Source organism: Callospermophilus lateralis, chromosome 4 (genome assembly GCF_048772815.1).
Source record: "Callospermophilus lateralis isolate mCalLat2 chromosome 4, mCalLat2.hap1, whole genome shotgun sequence".
Lineage (NCBI taxonomy): Eukaryota > Metazoa > Chordata > Mammalia > Rodentia > Sciuridae > Callospermophilus > Callospermophilus lateralis.
In genome coordinates this window covers 13,046,443-13,073,598 of record NC_135308.1, presented here as the reverse complement: position 1 = coordinate 13,073,598, position 27,156 = coordinate 13,046,443, and the positions used below count along the sequence as shown (strand labels likewise).

The following is a 27,156-nucleotide window of genomic DNA, read 5'->3' as shown; positions in this document are numbered from 1 at the left end:
CAAGTTGGCTCTTAACCCAGGACCCTGCTTTGCTCTGAGCGGCTCTGGATTTCTGGATTCAGGGTGACCAGGTATTTACATTTTAACACTTTTCAGAGGGCAGGATTCCAACCCTGGTCTCCTACAGGATAATAGTCCACCCCACAGACTGATAGCAAGAATTTGATCAAGGTGGGCACAGGAATGACTTCTGGATGGAGCAGGGCAACATAAGTCGACCTGAAAATCATGCGAGTGATGGCCCCGCCCAATTACCCACCAGGCAAGCACCTTGTCGGCGATTTGTCTGGTGTGAATTAGCGCTCTTTGCAGGTCCCTTCTATAAAGGAGAAGGAAGGGCACTGATGGGCAGAGGGTGCCCAAATACCTGGTGCTCAGGAGCGGCTTCCTCTTTATTCTTGTTAGTTCCCTGCGGAGGGAAACCTAAAATCCGAAAAACCTAGTGCTGCCTATCTAGGGTATAGTAGCCTCTCAAAAGTGTCTGCTTAATTGATTCTAGAAGATAGTTACGGGGGAAATACAGAACAGATTTTGCAATCAGACCCACCTTTGCTCAAAGCAAGATTCTAGAATTCACTACCAGTGCAACTTTCTTTGTATGTGGTGCTGAGGATTGAACCCGGGCCGCACGCATGCCAGGCAAGCACGCTACTGCTTGAGCCACATCCCCAGCCCTACCAGTGCAACTTTGGACAAGTCATTTCACCTTTGTGCGTCTGGGTTTTCCAGTGAATATGTTACCTAGTCGCGTCCTTTGGAAGAAGATGGTGAAGTTTGTGTTAGTCGCAGGGGTGTCCCCGCCTCCATAGGTGACAAGAACAGGCCCCTTTGCTGCTCCTGCGATTCGTCCCCCAGGCCGCGCGGTGGCGCTGCGGCTCCGGGGAGGCCTGGGGCTTTCGCAGGCGAGCGGGGGCGCGCATGCCCCTGTGGACCCTGACAGCAGCAGCGACGCGCAGGGCGGCCTTGGTGAGTGCTGCGGTTCTGGGGGCGCACGCCCCGCGTCCGCTGGCTCCGGGGTGGGGAGGACAACTTGGAGGCGTGGAGCAGGCCCGGGGCAGCCCCTGCGGGCGGCGCGCGTGAGCCGGAGCCAGCGAGCGCAGTGTGGGATGCTAGGCCAGCGCTCGCCGGGAGACCCTCCCTGTCCACCGACGCGGGGGAGACCTGGCACCGCAATCCTCTGCCTCTGAGCCTGACTCCTCAGTTGCCAAAAAAGACACCCTGGGCCCGAAAGCATCTGAGGCCTTTTGGGCACCGACATTTCGGGGTCGTGGTCGGGCCCAGGTCCTGAGCTCTGATCCCCGGCCCTGTCTGTCCCCCTACAGGCTCTCTCATCAGTCACCCTGGCCCTTCTCTGCTTGGACGGTGTTTTCCTCTCCTCGGCGGAGAATGACTTTGTCCACCAGGTCCAGGAGGAACTGGACCGTTTCCTGCTGCAAAAGCAGCTGTCAAAGTATGTGTGGGATGTGAGGGGGTCCTTTGATGCTAGGAAGGGCAGGGTTTGTCCCCTACTCTGGATGCAGCACCCATGTAACTGGCTGGCAGCTTGCCCTGGCCTTTTGTCCTAATACATTGGTCCTTGGCCTCTTCCAATCTCATCTTTCCATTGTGATTCTGAGCATCACCCCAAGACTAAAGGGGCCTGCTCAAGAATGAGGGTGGGAGCAGTAACTCCCTGTGGGCACCTGTGTTCAGGTCCTTTGCATCCTGCCTGGGGCCTACTGAGGCAGAAGGAGCCTGGTATTAAGCCACCATTACCCTGGGAGTGGACCTGGTAGGAGCCAGGTCCCAGAAGCACCTTCTCAAAACTTCTTCTGTTGCCTTCCTAGGGTTCTTCTTTTCCCCCCAGTCTCCAGCCGCCTGCGGTATCTGATCCATAGAACAACAGAGAATTTTGATCTCTTGAGCAGTTTCTCTGTTGGGGAGGGCTGGAAGAGGAGGACAGTGATCTGTCACCAGGACATCAGGTGTGTATCCTACTGCCTTAGAGGGTCCCCAGCAGTCAGTTCCTGGCCAGTCCCTGGGAGGGTGGTGTTTGGCAGGATCCAGGGCTACCCATCCCTAGTCCTAAGATAGTACTGCCTTTGGTTTCAGCAGTTGACATGCTTTACTTGTGTAACTCACTTGGCAAATTCAATTTTTCATTTGGGCCAGATGAGATAAAGAACAATGTAAATAGTGAGGAGGGGTCTGCCCCTCTTCTTGGTGAGCATGGGCCCCAGAGAGACCATGGCACAGGAAGCACCTGCCAGGCTGCTAGTCATCTCTCTTCCCATGCGCATCTCACAGGATGAGCATCTTATCATTGTGACTCTAATCCTAGTGTTTCAAGTTATGTGCTTTTCTAATAACGTAATTCCTAAAAGCAAGTATTTGCCTTATGCACTGTGTAACCAAACATTCAGCCATCTTTGATGTAAAGAGTAGTACTGAGGGCAAGCTGGCTGCTTTGGACTTGTGAGAGATGGCATTCTGCCTCCACCATGTTCTTCACAAGGGATTTTTAAGGGTCAGTTTGGTCTGGATGGCTCAAGTCAGCCATTTTCCTGTGGGCCCCATATTCTTTGATCATTTCCTCCTGTTCCTGCTCTAGGATACCAAGTTCAGATGATCCCTCTGGCCCTTGCCATACTCCTGCCTCCCACACCAGAAAGTACCCTGGTCCTCGGCCCACCCCCAACCAGGCAGCGGCTGCTGGTTCCCGGGGTGCACGGGCTCGCCGATGGCATCGAGGACGCAAGCCGGACCAGCCTTTGTATGTGCCCCGGGTGCGGCGCAGGCAAGAAGAATGGGCAGCTCCCTCTACCCCAGTGGTCAAGGAAGAGACCCCAGCTGGTGGGATCTCTGAAAAGCCTGGAGATGCTGGTGCTGGGGACCCTGATACCCATCAGGGACTCACCACGTTGGTGACTCAGGGAACAGAGGACCTGAAGGACCCAGGCCAAAGTTGTGAGAAGGAGCCACTGCTGGAGCCAGTTGGCACTGAGCCCCCAGGACCCGAGAGTCCATCAGGGAAGGGATGCGGGGTGGAGGCTGCCACACAGCTTGGGTCCAGCCTGAAGCCGGCCCTGGAAGAGGGGAATGGGAGTCAACTGGAGCAGAACCCAGTGGATGAGGAGGAGGAGGAGGAGGAAGAGGAGGAGGAGGAAGAGGAAGCGGAGGAGGAGGAGGAGCCTGGCAGCTGCTCCGAGGAAGATTGCAGTGAGCTGCTGCGGGAGGTGATGAGGCTCTTGAGCCCAGAAAAGGGAGGGCGGCAGTGAGGTGGGTGTGGCTGCAGGTGGATGGGGACAAAGGGTCATGGGGTGGAGGGCTGGGGATGTGTGGGTGGCTCAGGCCTGGGTGTGGGGTGATAGGGAGCATGGGGGTGGAGGTGTGCATTTAGATCCCAGCTCAACTGTTTAGGAGCTAGTAGATGCCAGGCATGTCATTTTGCTTTTCTAAGTCTGTTTCCTCATCTGAGAAAATAAAAAGGAATAGATTTGCAAGGTACCAGACAGAAAGTGCCGGTGCTTTTCATGCACTACAGAGAATCACTCTTCTACCTGGAGCTTTGTCTTCAAATCATATTTCCTTGGAACCATGTTTCTATTTGAGGTGGGCTGTGGGGCTGGTTGGTAGGATGGGCATATTGCATTGCTATTTTGAACCTGAAGAATGCAGACTAAAAGGAGTCGCTTACATATCACATCAATAATAAGGGAATGAAAGATCCTGGACTTTCCCAGTTCTGTCTCTTACTAACTGCAACTTTGGGCAAAACTTCTTAACTCTTTGCCCCTCAGTTTCCCCATCTGTAAAGGGAGTGTATAGAAGGTACTTTTCAGGCTTATATGAAATGTAATGTGTGCAGGTTCCAGTTCCCAGTGGGGACTCCATCAAACCGAGTGCACGCCCTAAAACTCCTGAGTCCTGAGTGGCCCATCCCACTCTGAGATCATGTTGTCATTCTCAGACTCCTGCCAGCAGGGATCCCTCCTTCTAGCAGAACTGTCAAGGGTGGTTTTAAAACTGGTTGTTGGGTCCCTGTGTGTCTGAGCTCCCTTTACCAAAAAGTCCGATTGCTCCTAGATCACAGACAAGCTGACTGAGAAGGAGATCCAGATTGAGAAGGTCCACCTGGATACGTCCTCCTTCGCAGAGGAGCTGCCTGGGAAGGAATTTGCCCACGTGGTGGAGATCTATGACTTTGAGCCAGCGCTCAAGACTGAGGACCTGATGGCGACATTCTCTGAGTTCCAGTGAGTGCCAGCAGGTGGCAGGGGAGGCGGGGTATTGCCTTCTGGAGAGGAGCTGGGACAGCCCTTTGTTGTCTATCCCCGTCCCCCAAGTACCTAATTCTGCAGGAAGAAAGACAGAAGATGGGCATGTTGTCTTGGCTCCTGCTCCCCGGCAGGTCAACCTGGCTGTGGCTGGGGAAAGGGACAGGGGAGAGCAGGGGCTTTGGTTATAGGCTCGGCTGCTGATACTGGGAGGCCATCAGTCTCTCAGGTTGTAGCAGACCTTCAACTGGCCAAGGGTCATCTTAGTGTGGGAACTCTTTTGGGGGAACTGGTTCAGGATGCTCTGACGGGGCCAGAGGGATTCATCAGAGGGGACTTCACAGTTACCCTGATTTCCCTTGGATTCAAACTCCCGACATCTGTCTTTTCCCCTCTTTTCCTTCTCCTCTTCCTTTCTTCACTTCTCTTTTCCTGTGGGGGCCTTTTAAAAGCCCTTTCCTGCTGGGTCCTTACTCTGCCTCTCACACGTCTTCCCTTGCTCTCTCAGCCTGAGCTGGAGGGGCAGCCCAGAGGGGCATGGTTGCTCTTATCCATCCCTGTTGGTGTGGCCAGATGCGGCCACCAGTGACCTCCTTAGCTGGATGGGCAGTGCACCAGAGATGCTGGGCACAGCTGCTTTCTGTCTTTCCCAGGCACAGACCTGTGGTGCCTTCCTGAGCAATAGGAAGAAGGCTGGCTGAGAGTGCCTGGACCTGCTTGTTTCAGGTCCTGCTTCCCCGACCACCATGGAGGCCTTTAGCCTCCAGCCTTGGGGCCCATCCCCAGCCCAGTCGTGATGCCTGCAGGGAATCCCCCTTCACCCTTGGCCTTGTGCTGTAGGAGCTCTTCAGATCCTAGCTCCTTCAGTGCTAGACCCTGGGACCTGCCTAATGGATTTATAGGGTGGTATTTGTCTCTCTGAAGCTGACCACATGCTCTTGAGAGAAAGCTTGATGCAGTTGGTGTTTTGAGGTCCCAGTGCTCGAAGATCAGGTGGGAGGGAACTTTCCTATGGCATCCAGTGGGAAAGGGCTTGGCCGCTGACTTCTGTAACCTCCTCTGCCTTCTTCCCACACAGGGAGAAGGGGTTCAAGATTCAGTGGGTGGATGACACTCACGCACTCGGCATCTTTCCTTGCCTGGCCTCAGGTAAGGTGGCTTCGTGTTGGGCTCAGTCCCCTCTCTGACCAGAGGGAGGGCCACCCATGTCCAGGTGCAGGCCACCCCAAGCCAGGGGCCTGTGTGGTTCTGCTCCCAGCACTAGCTGGAGCTCTGGGCTCTGTCACAAATAGCCTGGACAGGCAGGCCATGTCCCAGCCTTAGTCTCCTCATCTGTAAAGCAGCAGAAGGCAAGGACCTGTCTTCCCACTGTGTCCTGTGGGAAGGTGCTCTGAGGTGGAGCATGACCGGGGCAAGGAGTGCAAGTGTCCCTGGGGGGTTTTAAGTGGTGAAATGATAGTCTGATCTCAGCTCTGGGGCTTTCAAAGGCAGAGTCTGCCTCACCCAATGTGAGAGTTACAGCCTCGCTATTATGGCTCCTGCCTGTGGGCTGAGGGCATACCTAGAGCCCAGGTAGTCACTCCCATGCAGATCTGCAGGGCTCTGGAGTATGAGGTGAACTGGGGCTGTTGTCTCTCATCCAGCCAGACTGGTGGCAGAGCAGTCCTGCCCAAGCTGGGGCTGGGTGCTCAAAGCTGCTGTGCACTCCTGGGCCCCAGGGATCTCATGCAGCAGGAGGGGATTTATCCAGATTCACTCTTTCCCCAGCTGCTGATGCCCTGACCAAGGAGTTCCCTCTGCTCAAGATCCGGCCTCTCACACAGGGAACCAAGCAGTCCAAGCTCAAAGCCTTGCAAAGGCCAAGTAAGAACACACTGTCCCTGGATAGGGGGGCTGTGCACATGTGTGTTTGGTTTGGGGGCGAGGAGCAGGCCTTCTCTCTCTGTTCTCTTCTTTCAGTTCCCTGCTCTTTAGGGGTATAGCAGCCCATGGAACCTTGATCCTGCCCCAGGGGGCCTGGGAGCCCAGGGCAGTAGCCCTGAGAGCATGGAATCTGCCATGCTCAGCAGTGTTTGCCCTTGCCTTCACAGCCTCTTCTGAGCATTACTCCGGGGGAAGCTTGGTCTTCCTTTCAGAGAGCCATGGAAAGCACACCTTGCAGGGATGAAAAGTATTTGGGCTTTGGGGTCAGCCCTGAGTGAGACCCTGGCTCTGTCACTCATTCTGGTTGACCTTGAGCAAATCACTTTGTGAGTTTCTTCCTCTGTAAAATAAGCAGATTGTATGTGATAGACTGGAGGCTTGGATCAAGGAACACACAGACCTGCTTAGAGCCAAGAGGGGCACACAGAAAGTGCCAAATAAATGTTAGTTCCTGCCATTTTCTCTTTGAGAACACACGGGTAGGGATTTTAGATGCCAGTTTCCCATGACTGCAAAGTAGTGGCCTACAAAGCAGGCCTAGGAGGAAGGCCAGCTGGGGCCATCTGTGTTGAGGAAGGTGATGTGGTCTTTGTCTCAGATGTCTTGGGAACAATAAATATCCTGTCTCCACCAGACATCTCATCCTGACTTGATTTCTCATCCAAAGGCCCTACAAAGCAGGGAGGTGGACAGGATTAACTTCTCTAATCCCCACTGTTGCCAAGAGATGAGAGGTTTGGGTCAGGATTCTACAGGAACCCTGGAACACGGAGGCCTGGAGACTTGGCCAACCCCTCTCACAAGCAGGAGGGCTTCTGTGGGCGCAGCTGGGCCTCTGACCCCACACATGTAACTAGATGTCAGCTTCGTGCTTTGTTGCTGGGAGAAGCAGCCAGTCTTGATCCCAAGTACCCCCACTGGGTGGGGCCTTCCTTTCAGAGCTCCTGTGTCTGATGAAGGAAAGGCCACAGACGGATGCTGCAGTGGCCCGAAGGCTGGTGTCCCGGGCCCTGGGCCTCCAACACAGAAAGAAAGAGCGGCCTGCTGTCCCCAGTCCCCTGCCACCCTGAGGCCCCAGCTCCTAACACCACAAGCCTTTACAGATGCCGGGACAGCTCTGTGCCACTGTTGGAGCTTCACTGTGGGGTGGTCGGCTTTAATTTGGTCTAGTTCCACAAATTGAGAGAAAAAAGAAATAAAAGCTTTTTAGTTCAAATGTTTGCTTTGAAATGTGATTGTCTGTGGCAGGACACTAGGGGGTGCTGTGCCATCTGCAGTCCCATCTGTGCTATGGGCCTATGGCTATTGAAGGCCAGCTCACCCTAGGAGGCCTGGAGGATCCCATCTGGGCCTTGGGGACATTTGCAAAGTTTACCCTACATGGGAGGTAAGTTGCTCCTGCTCCATGCCATCTGCCCAGCACCCTCCAGTAGGTCAGGTATGCCAGCTGGCGATCCTTTGTTGTAGAGCAGCTGAATCAAGGTGATACTCAGTTCCCAAGGCTCTGGCTGAGCTGGTCCCCGTGCTACATGGTAGTGTTACAACAGGCTCTTTGCAGAAATAAACACTAACAGAGCCAAGAGGTGAGATCTTAATGCATGCAGAGGTTGCTTCCCCTGCAGGAACAGATGCAAGGGTGTTCTGGCACAGGCCCAGTGCCCTTGTCTCTTCTGGCTTGGGTGGAGAGGTGATGCTGTAGGGTCCTTGCCTGAAGCTTTGGTGTCACTGTGGACCTGATTTGCTGGGCCCTAGCACACCCTTTACACATTTGGGAGCCCCCTAACAGTGGCTGGGTTCACCCCACTGCCACAGAAAAGGGCTCAGAGCGCCTGCTCTGCTGATGCATATGCTCTCTACCAGCTTTGGGAAGCTGCCTGTGACTTTTTAAATCTAGTCGTCCCACAACAATTATGTCCCTGGCAAATTTCAGCAAAAAGCAATTCAGGAAGGGTCATGACTAGATTTTTGTGATCTCCCTGGACTGCTCAGAGGGCAGCAATTGTTATCCCACATCGGACTGTGGGGGACACGGGAGCCATCTCTGCATGGTGTGAAACTGTGAAACTATAAAGCTCCTTTTCAGCAACAGAACACAGGAAGCTCAGGGCCTGCGCACACTGGTTTAGACGAAATCTGGGTGCACGTTGTCTCAGTCCACAATGCAAGTAGGTATAAGTGTGATAAGACATGGGTTTGGTGAGTGTTCTCACCACCCAAACCCAGGTTATAACACAATGGAATCAATTGAATTGAAGCGATAGAAGGATGACTCACACAAGTGGCTGGTTTTTCTTTTGAGCTATATTTTCAAAGGCTTAGATGCCTGATGTTGAATGCCCCTAAGTTACTCTGTGTTTCAAAGATTGTGAACATATAATAATGGTATCTTGAAAGTAAGAGGGAGCAGGGGGGAAAGCACCAACTCTGAGCTCACTTAGAAAACGCGTGGCATCTGTATAGTAGTCCTCCCTTATCTGAGGGTTCTCTTTCTGTGGTTTGTTACCTACAGTCAACTGTGGTCCAAAAATATAAATGTAAAATTTCAGATGTAAACAATTCATAAGTTAAATTGAATGCTTTTTCTGAGTAACATGATGAGCTCTTGCACCATCTTGCTCTGTCTAGCCTGGGAGGCGCATTTGTCCAGTGTATCCACACTGTATACACTAACTGGTTAGTAACTATCTCAGTTATCAGATCCACTGTAAAAATTCCACAGTGTTTATGTTCAAGTAACCTTGATTTTACTTAATAATGGCTTCAAATCACAAGAGTAATGATGCTGGTGATTTGGATATGCCAAAGAGGAGCCATAAAGTGCTTTCTTTAAGTGAAAAGGTGAAAGTACAATAAGGTATTTTGAGAAAGAAACCATATTCACATAATTTTTATTACAGCATATTGCTATAATTGTTTTATTTTATTATTAACTATTGTTGCTAACCTTTTTACTGTGCCTAAATAAAACTTTGTCATAGATATGTATATATAGGAAAAAACAGTATATATAGGGTTCAGTACCGTACGTGGTTTCAGGCATCCACTGGGGGTTTTGGAGCATGTGCCCTGTGGATAAGGGGGACTACTGTACTTAATAAGTGTGACTAAAATTGACTAGAGGCAGTTGGCTTAGTTGGAAGACAGGTCTAGATATTCAAGTTAGCTGGAAATGACCTAAGAGAAGGAGCAATGGGATTTAGCCTGACCACCTCTGGGCTGAGAAGCTCACATTTGCCCACGTGTAACCGGAGAAGAAAACAGTCCTATATGATCTGTGCAGAGTCTGGTGGTGCCAGACTCAGGGTGGACCACAGCTTGGGTGGGTCAAGCTGATGACAGCCTGCGTTACCACCCAGGGTCCTGGGTAAGGCTGGATCTCAGAACTGCTCCCATAGCCCTTCGGACAAGTCCCAGCCCCCAAGGCCTTCCGAGGCCACAGAGGTCAGGCAGCAGCACCTGGTGAATGAGGGAGCTCCCTCCTCCTGAGCTGGGTCTGCACGGGGCAGGCTGTGGTGATTAGTCCTCCCAGGGAAGATGAACTGTGACCTGAACACGGGAGGTGACCAGGAGCCTTCTCTACTGCGTCGAGAGCTGGTTATTTAAGAGTCCACTGAACTGTTCAAACTTTTGTTCCGTCTCATCACTGAAGGAACCACCTGGGAATCGGGGAGAGAGTTTGACAAGTTAGACACTCAGCCCCAAGGGCCTGAACCGAGGCCACCTCTGAGCACCCATCAGGAGCAGGGCCAGATATATAGGGACCCTGTTAAACTCAAGTGTACGTGTGAATAAATGTAGTCTAATTTTTACTGTCACCAAGAGTGAGGTTCATCACTTTCCTACAGAGGAGAAAACTCTGCTTTCCTTTTTGTTCCCCAGGTCGTATAATCCAAGGGAAAAGCCTCTACTAGAGACTAGAAGTGATTCTTGACAGAAGAAAACCTGATATACAGAGCCCACAAATTGCTGACACCCACATTTTTGAGGTCAAATGCATAAAGTTGATGGCCTCAACTCCAGCCCTTAAATGGCTCTGGGGTCTGTTCTTGCTGGGCCGGCTGGTTCTGTCCCACCCTCTCTCTGTGGCCAGGGCTGGCTGTGAAAACTAAGTCTCAGCCCAGGGCTGAGTCCGGGAATGCGGTGCTGGCCCAGTTCCCCAAGCTCTTTGCCCAGATGAGGAAGCTGCCTCTGCTCTTGCCCATTTCTTGGAGGGTGGGCTGGAGCCTGAAGAGAGGCGGGGCAGCCCAGGGGCCTTACCTATGTGGCAGTTGTACATCCAGATGCGGTGGCCATCGTAGCGGCTCCTGCACTTCATGATGTTGTTGGAGAAGTCAGATTCTGGGACCTCATAGTTGGGGTTAATGACAACCTGGGGAGATCATGACACAGGAAGTTGCTCCCTCCTTCCCAGGCCGTCCTCCACCTCAGGCCTGGGCTCTGCCAAGGCCAGCCCAGCTTTCAGAGCCGGGGACCTCAGGAGAGGGGAGTGTGGCAGGTGCCGAGGAGCAGCTGGGGGTGAGACTGGCCAGGGAGGGGCCTGGCCTGGAGGAGTAGGACCTTGTGTCCCTCTTTCTTGGTATAAGACACACACACCTTCAGCGAGGGTCACTTTCTTCCTAGGAAAGCGGCCGGGCCTTCTGCAGGAGGAGGAAGCAGGTTGCCAAGGGGGAGTGGAGAGAAGGACTGTGTGGTGTGGATCACGAGAAGAGGGGTGCTGGGGACAGGACACACCCATCCCCCTCTCTGGGCACTGGGGCTAGACTTAGGTGGTCCTGAAGTCTTTCCTTGCTCTGCTGGCCCAGGATCTGGCTTGGGACTGTTGGTGGACACTGGACCCCCTCTGCTATACCTTCTACCCCACCCGCCTGCTTCCTTCCTGTTACCCTGGCTGAGTGGACACAGCTAGAAGCAGCAGCAATAGGAAGGACCATCATTCTGAGGGGTCTAGGAGGGACTGAGAGATTCTGGGTGAGCAAAAGAAAGGAAAATGAAACTGGAGGCCAAGATGAGGGGACAAAAGCTGTATGAAGGGGACATAAGTGACAGGGCTTCCCTCAAGGGCTGAACACACTGGAAGGGCTGTGTTTCCCACCTCCTGGTGAGCAGGGTGGGGGGAGTATGCTTGTAAAGGAATATTCTAGGTGTGAGGTCCCAGAGGGCCCTTTAGTGGATTGGCTGGGTCCTCCCTCAGAGATGCTTTAGGAAATGGAGGCCCACCTGGCCTCTCCTGTGTCCTGGCTGGAGGCAGTCACTCTGAAGATCTGTGTCTGGCCTGGTTGGCCAGACCTGCCAGAGGCCATGTCCCACTGTGGTAATGCCTCACTCTGGGGTGGCCTAAATTTTCTTTGGTCTCTTTTCTACCCAACCACCCTGGTTGTCCCCTTGCCCCACCCATGTGACATAGGGCAATCACTGTCTGTCACACTGAGGTTCAAGCAGTCCCTTGCCCACCAAGTGTCCCTGAAGTATGGCCATGAGGGCAACAGGATGCATCAAGGATTCCCACTGGGCTGTTAAGGCCCATAAGATCCACTTGGGGATGAAGATGAGGCTGAAATCCAAGGGCTCCACAATGCCACCCCTCCCTCTATCTGGGGTTCTAAATCTCATGAGCATTTGCCAGAAGGACTTTAATTTCCCAAATTTCTGTGAATCTTTGAAGTGACAAGAAAGAGGACAAAGCAAAGACCACAAGAAACCTAGTGGCCCTTTCAGTCCTGTCTGAGTCTTTGGGCACTGGTCCCGACTTGGAGCACCCATTCCTTCTTTCCCAGTGCCCTGTCCTGTCCCTGCAGCAGATCCTGGTGCCCACAGGTGGCACTGTATCCAGAAATGGCCAGGCTTGCAGACATCTAAGACTCTGTGTTTATAACAAGGGAAATATTTCTTTCATCAGAGGCATTAACATGCCCTGAGTCTGTTTGCTAACTGTATCATTTAGGGGTCAAAAACAGATAATATGGAGTTGAAGTAACAAGAGTTTGCCTGGGTGTAAAATGTGGATAATTCTAAGGCTCCTTTACTGGGAGATTCAATGAGACAGACTGCCTGGCCCATCATAAGTCTTCAATAAATCATAGTTGTTGAATCAATGGCATTTTTCAGAATACAGGATGACACCCATTCACTGGCAAAGACATAGCAGACTGCCAACATGGGCTACCGGGCACTGTGTACGTGCACAGAGCCACAGATATTCTCTTTTTAAAAATAAAGAGCACTCTGCAATTTGGCTGGGCCTCTCCAGGTCTGTGGTTCTGGGATCATGGGTAGAAAAGTGCTTGGCCATCTGATTTCCCAGCATCTGAGGCTGCCAAGGAGATCTCTCAAAGCCCCGTGGTCACTTCTCTGCAGATGCAGGTTCTTCAAGGAAGCATATGGGGGTGGGGACCCAGCCAGCTGAGCACCTCCTTGGGAAAGCCTCCAAGGACACCCGCTTTGCCACCCAATGGGGGCACACTGGGAAGCGAGATGGGTGGAAATGTGTTGAAATGAAGCTTCTGCAGACAGGAGCATAGCCATGTGCCTGAAGGGGAGTCAGTGGGGTCCAGTGTCCTTTATCTCCCCTGCCAAATGGGCCCTGGTGAAGCATGCCACTGTGTGTCAGAAGGTGGGAGGCCAAGACTCCCTGGCTACTCTTCCAGGTTGGCCCTCCCCAAGGGTGGAAGCCCTAGGGAGTCCCCACAGTACAGTCATTGGCCAGGCTATCCCAGCTTGACATTCCACCATTATAGATGGATTTCTTTGCATGGAGAACAGTCCCTCAGCAGAGCCTCTTTTATGACCCAGGAAAGAGACAAACATACGTGAGCTCATATTGCTTTCAGCCTCAGCACAGTAGGGTGGGGGGCACCGGGATAAATCAGGGTGGAGGGGAGAGAAGTTCAAAAAGAAGCCAAGGGTGTGGTTGTCTAAGAGTCCATGGAACCCGTTCCTGACTCAAGGACTAAATCAGCTTGCAAATGCATTTGGATTTGCATGTGCCAGGGGCTGAGTGAATTGCATTCTGAGGCTGCCTCCCTTCCTCCCATGAGCAGGGCCCTCACCTCACCTGGAACAGGTAGTCTCCAGGGGGCACGTCGGTGATGTCGATCCACTGGCAGTCGATGTCATGGCGGTACATGTCCCAGCAGCCCATGGTGATGCCTTGCTCACCAAAGTTGGCGCATTCGTAATTCTTCTGAATGTCTACAGGCAGGGATGGTGTATGTGGGGCGGGCCTGTTACCATGTACCCACGACCCCCTGCCTCATCTCTCTTCCAGCCCTTGAGCTCCCACCTTTGCTTCAATGAATAAGGGACTAATCACACACGCATTTATGCAGCTGCTATGCCTGGCACCTGTCTGCTTGTGCAGACAGGCTCTAGCTCCCCCAGCTGCCTAGGCAGTGGGTATAGTGAGAATGCACATATCTCTCCTCAAAGGACCCCTGGTGTCAGGGCAGTGGGTGCACCACCAGGTCATCACAGTGCAGGTGTAGTGACCATTAGGTGACCATGCCCTGCCTGGGGAAGCAAGTGAGAGAGGGTGGGCAACTCTTGTGAACTTGGACGTGAAGGATCATAGTCTGGTGGGGGAGGGGCACTGGGCCTTGGGACACCTGGGAAGAAAGGTTTCTGGCAAGCAGCAGGAGGCCCATGTGAGTCAGCCGAGGGTCTGTACCTGACTGGCAGGCCATGGGCCCTAACAGTGCCTGCCCGCACAACTCTGGGGGAACAGGTGCCTTTAGAACCAGGTTTTGCCTCCTACCTCACGCCTAGCAAAGGCCTCGCATGAAGAAAGGTCATGTGGAGAGTCAGCAGTGGTCAGGGGACACAGGGGTGGAAGCTGGCACAGGGGTGGAAGCACTGGAGCCCTTATGAAGTCCCCATGGTCCACCCCCAAAAACCTACCTCCTTCACATTCTGTGTCCTCCAAGCAGAAGCTGGCCTTGTGGCCCTCTGCCACCTTGGTGCCATTGAGGTTCAGCAGGTCATAGTGGGTGAACACTTCCATGCTGTGGTAGTGCCTGGGGGCCGGAGAGAGGACGGGAGGTGTCTCTAGCCACTGTCACCTGTGAGCAGTGGCTCAGCTGGCCATTGGCCTGAGGGAATCTTAAGCAGTATGGTCACTGGGTGGCCAGGGGAGAAGCAGGAAGGGCAAGGAAAAGGTAAGGAAGGTGGTGACCATGGTGCTTCTCAAAGAGCGTCCAGGCTCCAGAGTCAGCCAGCCTCCCCCGTCACTGAGCCTCGCAGACCTCTATTATTTTTAATAAGCGGAGGCCCTTCTGAGCCCTCAGGAAGCCCTCCCCATTTGCTTTGTACCCTTTCTCTATACTTGATTAAAAAAATCATATTCCAGTCCCTTTTAAAAACATTTTTAAGGTGGACATATGGTAGGGAGGGAGAGAGGATGAGAAGGGGGAGGTGCGGTCAGTAAGGGGGAGAGTGGGAAAGAAGAGGCATTAAGAGACGGTGTGTGGCTAGAGTAGGACATGCACGCATTCTGGGGACATTCATGCACTTCACCTCCAGACCCTGGGAACTGAATGACGGTGTCTGTGCCGCTTGTACTGAGCAAATGAAGCAAGAAGGGGAAGGAGGAGAGCCGGGGAGGCCCTCTGGGAAGCGAAGTGAGTCATTCTCAGGGAGAGACATGGGCTATGCCTGGGAAGGCGCATCGGGGGTTCTGGAAGGGAGCGGGTGGAAGGGCGCCTGTGCAGACAGGCTCTAGCTCCCCGGCTGCCTGTCCACAGCAGTCCATCTCTTCACTGGGAGGAACTGAGAACAGATGCAGAGTCTTGGAAAGTGACACGTTTGGCTCAGAAGAAACAAGACAAACATGGCTGCTAAGTGGAGCACTCTGGAATCCCTCAGTGCCCAGGACCAGGGCTGAAGGCACTGGGCTGGCTTTAGCACCATCCCAACCTGCCACGCGTGTTGCCTGGGAGTGTCTGCCGCTATCCCAACGTGCGTGTGTCCACCATTACAGGGATACTTGGAACAGTGAAGAAGGGGCAAGTCTGGGGCAGAGTGACCTGCTTTTGTTTATGGTGGACCCCAGTTTCCTCTTTGGGAAAGAGGAATCATAACATCAGCCCCTGGCAGGGCAGTGTGAGAGCACATAGGTAAATGACAGAAAGGCCTCATGAGAAGCCGGCAACAGGGCGGGTGCTCAGTACCTGTCAGCTGTCTCATTATCACTGCCATCAGCAGCTGTGGGGGTGGCATTTAATTCTACCTAGAGTCGGTATGACTCTCAGGCCTTTGGTGGCCCCCATGCTCCATGCCATATGTAGTGGCCTCGAGCTCCCTTTGCTGTACAGGGGCAATGGGGGGCAGAGGGAAGAGGGGGACAGAAAGTGGGGCTTTCTGAGGAAATGAGAGGCTCTCCTTCCTTCCTCCTGTGTTTGCTGTGCTAAAAATAACGCCAGGAGTTGCTAAGTCGGGCTTCCCCCAGGTCACTCATGTTTCTGGGTGAGGTGGTGCCGAGCCGGGGGCCCTCGGAGAACACTCACAAGGAGCATTTTGTGGCAGTCCAAGTGATGACTTTCAAAGAGTCTATTTTGGCTTCCTGAAGGAGCCCAATGAGACATGAGGTCTGACTCATGGCCCAAAAATGTCTGCCTCTTTCAGAGAGGGGCTTATGTGACCGTGCAGACCGGCTGGAAAGACTGAAGAGGAGTCGTTTATGTTCCGTTGTCTAAACAGAATTCAGACGGAGCCCACAGACGGGCTGTTGTGAGGCCGGCCTCCTCCCGCGCTCCTGCTTCCTGAAGGCCTGATTTAAGACCTCTCGAGGTTCACTTTTTCCCCTCTGGGGAGGGAAGCAGCTGGTTTTACGGCTCCTCAACGTCTCTCCTTTACCTCGGGGGTGCACATGGCATCCCCTCAAACCCAGGGGCACATTTCCCTCCCAACAGGCCCCAGGTAGAGCCTGGAGACCCTCCCTCGCCTCCCCCCGCCGCTGCCCAATACAGATGGGGGCCCTGGGAAGCAGGAGGACACGCGCCAGGCTTTCTCTTCCCAGGCTGGGTGTCAAGGAGGGGCCTGACCCCTGGGGCGGAGGCAGGGAAGGTAGACCTGGGAAGACGTTCCAGAACACTAAGAGAAGACAGAGCAGCCTCCTGCCTGATGGAGGTCCTAGTGAAAGAAAGGAAGGATGGCCCTCACGGTGGGACTCCAAAGCTGCTGTCCTGGGACCTGGTGCCCCTAGGGGGAGGGGTCCAAGTGGGTGACAGGCAGAGAAGGCTGGTTCAGAGAAAGACAGGCGGTCAGGGGCATTCTTTGCTATCCTCAGTCACTGGTGGCCCCAGGAAAACTCTCAACCAGGGGCTCTGCAAACTTGGCAGAGGTGTTTGTGCTACACATCTACACCACCCCAGCCAAGTATCCCCGGAGCCTCCCAATCGACCGTTTGGTAGAGTTCTGCCGTGGTTGGGCAACGCTCCTATCTGTAATTCAGAGACACTGGGTGTCTTCCAGTTCGGGGCGGGGGGGGCTTCCACAAAAGCTGGGGCCCTTCAGGGGGTTCCACCCTGCTGTCCTCAGGCGCTGGGCAGCCACTTGGGAGGAACAAAGCCCATGGATGTGCTGAGGGCGTCTCACTGGCTCAGAGGCCCCGTCACATCTGTGGGCTTGGAGCCTCCAAGGGTCTGCTCCACACCAGGCGGCATGGCCCACTCGACAGAGGACTCCTTTCTGCAGCAGTGCCATCCCTGATGTGGGGGCTGTGGCCATGTGGGGCCCACTCCCCTGCTCCTCTAGCTCCCAGCCACCTCCTCCCCGAGGCTTCCCTTGGGACACAGCAGCTGCCCTGCTGTGGACATTGTTGAGCACTGGCGCCCAGTTCTGTCTGGTCCCTGTCAAAACTGTGACACGATATGCCAGTTGAGCAGGTGTGGCCCACTTCCTGGGGCACAGCAGACAGCAGAGGGGCCTCAGCAACTTAGCGAGACTCTGTCTCAAAAAATAAAAAAAATGGACTAGAGATGTGGGTCGGTGGCTAATTGCCCCTGGATTCAATCCCTGGAACAAAAAAAAAAAAAAAAAAAAAAGAAGAAGAAGAAGAAGAAAGAAAGAAAATCCAGCAGAGGGTCCACATCAAGGTCATCAGCCAAGGGACGGTGCACTGGAGAGAGAACAAAACTGAGGGCATTTTCCCCTACGTCCCGCGTGAAGAATCTTCCAAAGGCCTCAGTCCTTGGTTTTCAGCTTAGAGCTTTCCAAGAACATGGCTCTGTTCCTCACTGTAGCATCAGTTACATTGGGAATGGCATGTGTTTCCCTGTTCACATTAATTTGAGCCAGGGTTCTCCCGCTTGGCTCCACATATGGGCTTGACGTCTCTGTGAATCTGCTGAAATGGGACACTAAATCTTCCAGAATTTTTTTTTTTTTTTTAAGTTGCGGCAGGGCCAGCTTTCATCAGCCTCCCAAGGGGACCCAACCGAGGCTTAGGCCAGGCACCCTGCTGGAAGGCCCACCCGAAGAGTCTGGAGAAGTTGCCAGGGACTCTGGAGGTTGGGAGTCCCCTCTCATGGTCCTGGGATCTTACGGACATAGTTTCTCAGTCCAGGCTGAGGACGGGGAGGCCTGCAGGGCATAAGCCTAGCTGCATGTTCTTCCTACCCCTCCCTCCCAAACGGTGGATGGGAACATCTGTAAGCAAAGAAATAAAACAGACCACAAAGTCAGGGTTCCCTCGGGCTCCAGATCAGAACACTTCCATGATGTCACCATGTGACTATTCCTAGAGGAGAGACTGATTCCATATGGCACTTGGAGAGTCCTACCCTGTAATCTTGGGTGGGCCGCCATATGCAGGGCTGGGATGCAATTACCTTCCACTTACAGACCCATGGGCAGCGACAGCCCCACTGGCCCCCGGCTGGCCACGTACTGTCTGAAGGAAACCAGGTACCGATATCACCATGACCTGAATTCTATTCGACTTGCACTTTGAAGAAGACTGACACGCTTCTATGTAAAGATCAGAAATTCTTCAGCTCATTAGGACTCTTGAAACATCAAGACAATCATTGTAAAGGAAAATCACGCCCCCAAATGCCACCATAGTCCTTTCTTTTGAAATAGGTCCAACAACTCTATCACTTTAGGCCACACTCTTGAAGCTAAAGATAAGTTTCTGAGGAAGACGCAGCCGAGGTGAAGAATCTGTGCTCTGGGGACAGAAGGCCCTGGCAGGGACCCTGCTCAGCAACTCCCTGTTATCTTGGGAAAGTTCCATGACACTGAGGCTCTGTGCCTTACCTAGGAGAACACGGATCCTATGGCCTGGCGCTTAGAAGGGCCAACACATGAGAGCACTTCTGCTGTGATGGCAGCATTGCAGAGCAGAGGAAGCCCGCAGGTCATGCAGACCAGGCTTCCCAGGCTCTGGTGTGCAGTCACCTGGGAGTCCTGTTAAAACTCAGGTTCGCATTCATGGTCTGCAATGCACCCTGTGTTCAGGCTCACAGGTGGTGGCTGAGACGCTGGCGGAGAGCCTCACTTTGAGAGGCAGGAATCTCTGCAAACGCTCTGTTTTATACCTGAGCATAGAATGGGGAATTACCAGAGGAAATCTGGAGACTCCCGGGGGGGGGGGGAATTCCTGCTCTATGACTAACAGAGGCCCCCTCCCTTCTCTTCCAACTGTGCCGACTTCTGTCTTCCTAACCTGCCTGCCCAGTCAGGTCTGAGCACACAATGTGACCAAGCAGGGACAGTGGGTCTTGATTAGATTAAGAGTCAAGGAACAGAAGAAGAGGCAAGGAAAAAAGAAGGACAGAGGAAGGAGGGCGAGTCAGGTGGCTGCGGTAGGCCCCAGCTAGGACCGGCTTTAGAATCTCACTGTGTTCTTTGGTTCTGGCTCAGGATTCATAGCACTGGGATCATATCAACAGACTGGCAAGCTGGAAAGGACCCGGGTGATGTGCCCCAGGCAGCCTAACATCCTGCAGCGGGCTGGAGACCCAGCTGGGGAGCAGCTCTCCTGACCCTGGGCCCCATTCTCTTTCCACGCCCACTATCTCAAGATATTTGGAGCAGATATCAGTGCATGAAATACCCTTCCACATGAACTTGGCATCCAGCAAGTGCAGAACCCTAAAGTTCTGTGCAGAGTTCACACTGTGTGTATGCACGTGAAAACCATCCACGGAAGGCCCATGGACGTGTGTGGCCCAGGGCTAGAAGGGCTGGGCACAGGCAGCAGGGACTAGGCTCAGGGGCAGGGACTGGGAGTGGAGAACAGCTTCTGTGAACATGGAGGGCCAGCCTGGTGGACACTTCCCCCTCTAGTGACCCTGGCCATTCTGGGTCCTGAAGGACGCAGCAGACTGGGGCAGGTGGGTGATGATGGGAGGGAGGGCCCACCTGTGGCAGTCGTGCCAGATCCACGCGTGGCGGCCGTTCTTGGGGCGGAAGTCGGACTGGCCGTTGTTGTGGATCTGGGAGGAGAAGCGCAGCAGGCGCCGGTAGCCCGTGGTGGGGTTGGTCTGGGCAGCCGAGGCCGAGAGGCAGTTCTCCTCCATGGCGCACTGCAGCATGAACATGGGCCGGTCCTCCAGGTAGGCGGTCTGCTGGACCATCTCGGCATTGAGGACCAGGTCAGGGGCGGCTGGGGGCGCACACAGTGGTCAAGGGTGAGGAACCCCTACCCAGGGTTCCACTTCTGGTCTCTGCCACTGCACCTCCTGGAACCAGCTCAAGGGCTCAATGTTACCCTCCTTATTGAACATGACCCCAGTTACTCTTTCCCTTTGCTGAGCATCCTTTTTGACACCTCTTGGCTTATCAGGGCAGGTGGGCAGGTGTTGAATGTGGGCGGTGGGCACAGGAGGGTTCCTTATGTTACTTTAATGATGGGGAGAGAGAACACTGCCCACCCCTTGGTCTGATTCTTATGAGCATGATGTAGATTTATAGTCTGCTAATACTGTACCCTTAAAATACACTTTAACTGTTGATAAATATCCATTATGACATTTGTTTCATGGCTACATAATATTTAATTCGCAACCTTACCTATCTTACATATTTTTAGATATGTACATTGGTGGTTTGGAAATTCCTTTCCCCAACTACTCTAACATGCATTTAGCCAAACCAGCTGAGAGCTATGTTCCTGGCTACTGTCTCCACCCCCTTGGAGAAACACTCAGAATAATGCGTTCAGCCTCTGTTGGGGGTCACTCTTAGCAATGGCCCCCTACAACTCATTTCTGCTATGAGGATGTTAAGGTATTGTTCATCTCTCAACTCTCAATCCCCATACAGAGAAATTCCCTTTGATGTCAGAATCCAGAATAGTGGACTTCTCTTGACTCAGAAATTTGCTTCCGCCTCATGGGCACTATAAGTTGTATTAATGAGGTTTCCCTCTTTTCTTTGGCTGCTAGGAAGCTCACTGTAATATTAATGACCTACCCATAGTAAGTGCATAGAACTCTGTGGTACAGACATTTTTAATTAACCACTCTCCAGGCTCCATTTTTTCGGTACAGACCTTCCTTCCACCTGTTTTCATGGTATGCTATCTTGAATTTTATTTAGGTTTATATTAATTTCCTTTTTGGAGAGGATAGAACATTGAAAATATAAATAAATTGGTGAATAAAGAGAAAGCCCCTCTGCTCTTCTTGGGCTAGTAGGGTGGTGACCTCGCCATCTCTCCTCTCTGACTGGATGTGATGGCTGGTGTGCCGTTCAGAGGGGCTTACATCAGGGCTGTGAGTCCTGATAACAGGAGCTGGGATGTGCCGACTGAGCTCGGTATACTCAGATTCCTTGTTACGGTTTAGATATGAGGTGACTCCCAAAAGCTCACGTGTGAGACAATGCAAGAAGGCTTAGAGGTGAAATGGTTGGGCTATGGGAGAATCAATCTAATCAGTGCATTAATCCCCTGATAGGAATTAACTGGGTGGTGACTGTAGGCAGGGAGGGTGTGGCTGGAGGGGTCTCTGCTTCCTGGTGCTCGGGCCTGAGCTGTTTTCCTCTACCACGCTCTTCCCCATGAAGTTTGTCTTGCCTCAAGCCCCAGGGAATGGAGCCAGCTGTCTATGGAATGAGACCTCTGAAACCCCACATGCCAAACAAACTTCGCCTCCTCTAGAATTTTTCTCGTCAGGTCTTTTGGTCACAGCAGTGAAAAGGCTGCCTAAATACCCCTTGTCCTCAGAGATGGTTAAAGGACAGTGCATCCTGTTCACATATGATGATGCAGTTGAACATATGCGTCATCGCATTTGATCTCCAGTTGCTAGGGTCAACTGCAGGTGTCCGTTCTGGCAGTGTGGTCAGCCAGTGTCAGCTAACAAGGCAGGGTCTGCTCTGAGTTTCCTGGTCAGTGTCCTGGCTTTGCAACAGAGATGGCTCAGCGAGGCTCTCCAGGTCACACAGGGAGAGCCAGGTTTGGGTTGGGGAGGACAACCACCCACCAGGCTGCCCTGCTGGTCCTCCCTGCATGGAAGAAGCCTCTGTGAGGGGGGCCATCGTAAATCCTGGCTGGGCTTCCCCTGAAATGCCCCGCCTCTAGAACTCCCAGGGTGTAATAGGCCACGAAGTTGCCTCTAGGGTCTTAAAACAATGTACAGAGCAGGTGGGGGCAGGGAAGCGGATGCATGTGTCCTTGTGCTGTGTCCTATCATGGCCCCACCTGCTTTCCTAGCCTCCAAGGAACATGTCATCTTCCTCATTTAACTGGCTTGAAAAAGGAGCCCTTGGTCCCATAATTTGCCCTTGCTCACTGAAATAGTCACTGGTGGCCCTGTGACTTGAGCCTGGGGCTCCCAGGCTCCTAAGCCTGCTGCCGGCTTTTGTCTCCCCTGCCTCATCAGCAAGGTCCTGGGACTGCAGCTCAGGCCGGAGCACCAGGAAGCAGAGACCTCCCCCAGCCACACCCTACCTGACTACTCACCACCCTGTTAATGGCTCATCTCTCCCCCAGCTCTTCTCACTTAACCAAGTTCCTTCTGCCTTCCTCCTCCCCTCAGCCTGCTGGGGCGGCAAGGGGGAGGCGGCCCCTGGGAGCTCTTACTTTCTGAGCAGGCGACTCCGGCCCCATACTGTACCCCACCCTGGGGGCAGACCACGTCCTCATCGTGGCGGCAGTGAGCCAGGGACAGCTCCGTTCCCGAACACTTCACTCCGCTCATGACCACTTTGTTGGTGTAGACATCCCCGTGCCAATACCAGGTCTCCTGAATGAGTCAAAAGAAATGGCCAGAATGTCACCTCGAATCGTCACTCTCTCATATTCTGTCAACTGACAGCCTCACAAAAATCCCATGGTTTTAGGATCCCATCTTTCAGGCGGAGATGGCTGAGGGGCAAGGACTCACTCACCCCAGCCATGCACTTAGTTGGTGGCAGAATGAGTGAGAATCCAAGTTTCCCGACCCTACCACTGGGAATCTTCCGTACTCCCCCTTGGGAAAGTAGAGCTGAGTTTGAGATCAAATGGCTACTCGGTGTTGCAGGTCAGGAATGGCTGGCTCCTCCAAGTCATGCTGTCCTCTCCCTGTCCTGAGCCTTGACAGACATTGCCAATCAACAGAAGCACTCTCCTTTAAGCCTGAATGGGAGCTCAGAATCCTCCTCAACACAGGGCTCCAGGAAGACCCGACCAATCGACCAGAATTGCAGGAGAGAAGAAACCATTTGTATATGTCAGTCATTGTTTAGAAGTCTAACTTCTGAATTTCATTCTGGGGAAAACACTTAATAGAGCAGTTCTGCATAGAGGCCGAGGAGCCAGCCGCCAGGTTTGTGAAACTGAGATTTATTGGGCCCCTTCCATCTATGGGGCTCCAAAACACTGTTAGGTTATACTCTCCCACTTCAGAGAAGTTTCCAGTAGAGAAAAGTGAGAAATTGGGGGGGGGGGGTAAAGTCAGGTGCAGAGCTGGGATGAGGATCTAGGTCCCTGTGTTCCTGAGATCTCTAGGATTAATTGTATGTGTCAATGTACAAGCCACAGTACCTGGACATTTGGTCAAACACTATTCTAGATGTTTTCTGTGAGATAGTTTTTAGATAAGACTAATATTTCAATCAGTTGACTTGAGAAGCAGAGTACCCTCCATAATGTGGATGGGCCTTATCCCATAAGTTGAAGGCCTTAAGAGAAAAAAATGACTCAGATCCCTCCAAGAACAGGGAATTCTGCCTACAGAATGCTTTTGGACTTGAGCTTCATTAAGTTTTCCCTGAGTCTACAGCCTGTCAGCCTGCCCTGCAGAATTTGGACTTGCAGCGAATTAAAAATCTCAACATCCCCGCTCCTTGCATATATGTAGTCTTAACCCTCTGTATCCATGGGTTCTGTGTCCATAGATTCAACCCACCACATATAGAAAAAAATTTTTTTTGATTGTATGTGTACTGAGCATGAACAGTTTTTTCTTGCTATTATTCCCTAAATGATACAATATAAAACTATTTACATAGCATTCACATTGCATTGGGTATTATAAATAACCTAGAGATTATTTACAGTAAATGGGAAGATGTGTGTAGATTGTGTGCAAATACTATGTCATTTTACATAAGGGGCTAGATCATCCTTGGGCTTCGTATCCGGGAAGGGTGCTGAGACCCATTCCCCACAGCTGCTGAAGGATGGGATCACTGTACATTCACACACCCTCCTGGTTGTATTCCTCTAAAGAACCTGATCAATACCCTCCTTATCCTCCAGATGAAAAAATGGGTTTCAAGAAGAGATGGGGCTTTCATTGGTGGCAGGTTTGGGACTGATGTTAGGTCTAAGCCCATTCCGTGACCCCTGCTGAGGCCCAGGTGTCTAGGGCCTGAGCTGACAGAGAACAAAAACAGCTGGGCAGGGCTCTGTTGAAACTTGGCTGTTTTTCCGCTCTCCCTGGAGAATCAGAGTGAGCCCAGCTGGTCATAAACAGTGTTAGCAGAAACACCAGGTTGCCCTGGGAAGCTGAGCTCTGAGGATGTGTCACTGGCCTGTCCCTCCTGGAGGAAAGAGAACCCGAAGCCCCTGTTCAGGGCTCAGCAACTCCCGGGAGCAACCTGGGCCTGCTGGCCTGTGGGAGCTGGGCTCCACAAAGACCCTGAGTTCCTCCCCTTCCCTGCCTGCTCTCCCCTCCCCTCCTGTGAAATGCCTTCCTTAGGCCCCAAGCAGCGCGGCTTGGGACCAGGAGCTGAGCAAGATGGGTCTCAAAGCACTTTCCTGCCTAATGAGAGCTTTTAGCACCAGGACACTGAGGGCTTGGGATTCTCATTTCCATGTCACAGGGAGGACAACAGGCAGAGGGTGGCTGCTTTGCCCCCAGATAGTCATGTAGTTGCTGGTGGGATGGAGCTGGGAGCAGACCCACAGCATCTTGGTCCTGCGCTCCTTCTGACAGGGTGGGACAGTGGGAACACCAGGCCTAGCCAAGCCAACCTGTCTTTGCAGAAGGGGCCTGGGAAGAAGGGACAGCTGACAAGACAAGGGCTCTGGACACTGTTTGGAGGTGTACTAGGTCTCTGGGGAGGATGTGAGAGGTGTGGAGAGCCTGGACACACTCTAGCCAGAGGGAGCTTCCAAGGGACGGTAAGGTGTTTGGGGTGTTAGCCTTGGCCCCAGTGGTCTCCAGGACCCAAAAGACTGAATTGCTTCCCTCTGCAAAAGACAAATCCCCCAAGGCTCAGCCCTCAGCCCAGGGACAATCCAGTGTAGAAACAGAGTGGCGTCAACAGAGCCGAGTCCCTCTTCTGCAGCTGGAAACAGGCCAGAGGGAGGGAGACACCTGCCCAGGCTCAGAGGGGCAGGGGACAGAGCTGTGGCCTGAACAAGGCCTTCTGCCTGCAGGTGCAGTGCTTGGCTCTACCTGCCTCGTGGCTAGAAAGGTTCCGGGAAGAGGGGTGCTGATGGACGATAGGGAAGGTGAGGCTGGGTGGAGGGTGGGCAGGGCCTGAGCCCAGGCTTCTCACCTGGAAGGCATTGCTGGCGAACCCCAGGCCCAGCTGCCGGCAGACCACCATGGCCTCCACGATGCCCCAGTTCTCGCCACACACTGTTCCCCACACGAGGGAGCCGTTTCTCTCTGTCAGCACCTCCACTCGGCCCTCATAGGGATTGCGACCCCCATTGAGGCGCAGCTGTGGACAGCAAGCAAGGCATGGTCACCAGGACAGAAGGGAGCTTCCCCATAACCCCAACTTCCCAAAGCCAGGGGGTCCTGCCTGAGCCACGCTGGGATTTGGCAGCGTCCTCTGGCTGGGCTTGGGGTATAGCTCAATGGTGGAGCACTTGCCTAGCGTGTGCAAGGCCCTGGGTTTGACCGTCAGCACTGCAAAACAAACACCCTCCACCCCGCCCAATAGCAGCATCCTCAAGACCTTCCTGTGTCATTGTGCCCAACACAGCTTTACAGTGATGTCCCCACCCAGCGTCCTGGGCCCTGCACACAAAACTGTGCTGGTAATTCCAGCACCTCCAAGAGATGAAATGCATGGTGTGTGTGCAGTCTGGGTTTTTCCAGATCCAGTCATTCACCCAAGAGGTACTGAGTACATAATATGTGACAGGCATCATGCTTGGATGGGACATCTCAGGCAGACTTTTAGAGGTCTAACCCCATCCCTTCCTTTAGGACAAGCCCTCTGCAAAACCAGGGCCTGAACTTTAGGAGCCTGTAGTGGGGTCTGGGGGTGCCTTCCTTTCCTCTGAGCCTGGTTCCAGGCTCCCACCTCCACCTCTCGCGGCCAGCACGGTGGGGAGGTGAAGGGCATGGGGTGGAGCCTCCAGTAGACCAAGCTTAGCTCTCATGTTTCTGGAATGGCAGCCCAGGGGGAGGATACAAAGCCAAAAGACTTTCCACTGGGTTATTGTTTTTTAGTTCTTTCCAGACTGTGTCCTGCCTTCCTGACTGCATCTGGAGCAGATGGCTCCCTTCCCTGCCACTGCTGCATAAAAACTGGCTTCCCTTTGTCACCTCAAGGTCAGTTAAGAGGCGAGGACAAGGTGCCTGAAGAACCTGTTCACTTTTCCTGCTTCTAGAGGGTGGTGTGCTCCAGCCAACCCTCTGGGAGAAGACTACTGCCTCTTGGACTGAGTTTGGGAGGTGCCAGAGGGTCTCCTGCCTTGTCCACTGCTGCTGGCCTGCCCTCTCCTAAGTTGGCTGACCATGCAGCAGTATCCCCACCCTGGATTCTAAAACCTAATACAATTTAAGAGGCTCTGGCCAAAGAACATGGCTTCCACGTTGACTCTGGGGCAAGGAAATCATGTGGTCACCAAAGGCACTTCCCAAAGACCTTCCAAAAATGACCAGATCTGAAGCTACATTTGACATGGAGCAGGTTTGACTGCTCTGGAAGGATCCAGGTGGTTTACACCAGGGTGATGGGAGGGGTTCTTCTCCTTTCTTTAGAAGACTGGCAGACACAAGAGCGCTGGCCTTGGTGTTAACCCAGCATGGAACCCAGCTGACCATTCCCAGGGCCCCACCTCACATGCCAGCATCCTGGTGACTCCTGGGCTTGCTGGCTGAAGGTGGGCTGACCTCACCAGTGGTAGTGGCACTCAGGAAGCCTCAGGGACAGCCAGGAACCCCGGGTCTGCACCTGTCCACCACCTTCCAATGGGGTGGCCAGGAAGGCCAAGCCTCCTCAAAGTCTCTCAACTGCCGGGCACTACCTTTCCTGCTCCTTTGGTTCTGGTGTTTACTCCTACAGGGGATTAAAGGAGGGCAGGAAGCGCAGGAGAGAAAACAGCACCCCCAGGCTGCACTGGGTTTTGATAAGGTTATGCCCAGCCAGTCCCACACCTATTTTGGGAGGTGGTGGGGCGAGAGGTGAGGAAACACAAGCCAGATGTTAACATAGAAGGAAGTGGTGACATCCCAACTCCCACACATCAGGGCCAGGCCCACAGCTGGGGGGAGCCGCAGGTGGAGAAGGGCACCACCCAGGTGGATCGGCTCGCCAGGGAAGCCAGCCTGTCAGCTCACCCAGGCCTCCACGGTGGCTCTTC

At 53.2% G+C, this 27,156-nt stretch overlaps 2 protein-coding genes across 6 annotated transcripts in view; one reads left to right on the top strand and one right to left on the bottom strand.

Moving 5' to 3' along the window:
* Positions 1-893: 893 nt before the first annotated feature.
* Positions 894-26,312, top strand: R3hcc1 (R3H domain and coiled-coil containing 1). Of its 2 annotated transcripts, none has more exons than XM_076853587.1 (8): positions 894-966; positions 1,323-1,450; positions 1,827-1,964; positions 2,591-3,215; positions 4,066-4,235; positions 5,335-5,405; positions 6,024-6,119; positions 26,021-26,312. In XM_076853587.1, exons 1-8 carry the CDS (start codon positions 919-921, stop codon positions 26,179-26,181), a joined length of 1,437 nt encoding a protein of 478 aa, XP_076709702.1. In that variant the 5' UTR covers positions 894-918; the 3' UTR covers positions 26,182-26,312. The 2 variants fall into 2 exon arrangements, with proteins under 2 accessions (XP_076709702.1, XP_076709703.1); XM_076853588.1 differs by lacking the exon at positions 26,021-26,312 and adding an exon at positions 7,119-7,367.
* The window catches only part of Loxl2 (lysyl oxidase like 2), an 84,347-nt gene continuing 65,713 nt past the window's right edge, over positions 8,523-27,156 (bottom strand). For all 4 annotated transcript variants that reach the window (XM_076853583.1, XM_076853585.1, XM_076853586.1 and 1 more), the window contains exons 8-14: positions 25,113-25,280; positions 22,204-22,366; positions 19,539-19,782; positions 14,073-14,188; positions 13,231-13,367; positions 10,437-10,548; positions 8,523-9,835 (exon numbers count right to left, since the gene is read on the bottom strand). In XM_076853583.1, the coding sequence (XP_076709698.1) occupies positions 9,756-9,835; positions 10,437-10,548; positions 13,231-13,367; positions 14,073-14,188; positions 19,539-19,782; positions 22,204-22,366; positions 25,113-25,280 (1,020 nt within the window). In that variant the 3' untranslated portion in view covers positions 8,523-9,755. The remainder of the gene's footprint in view (positions 9,836-10,436; positions 10,549-13,230; positions 13,368-14,072; positions 14,189-19,538; positions 19,783-22,203; positions 22,367-25,112; positions 25,281-27,156) is intronic.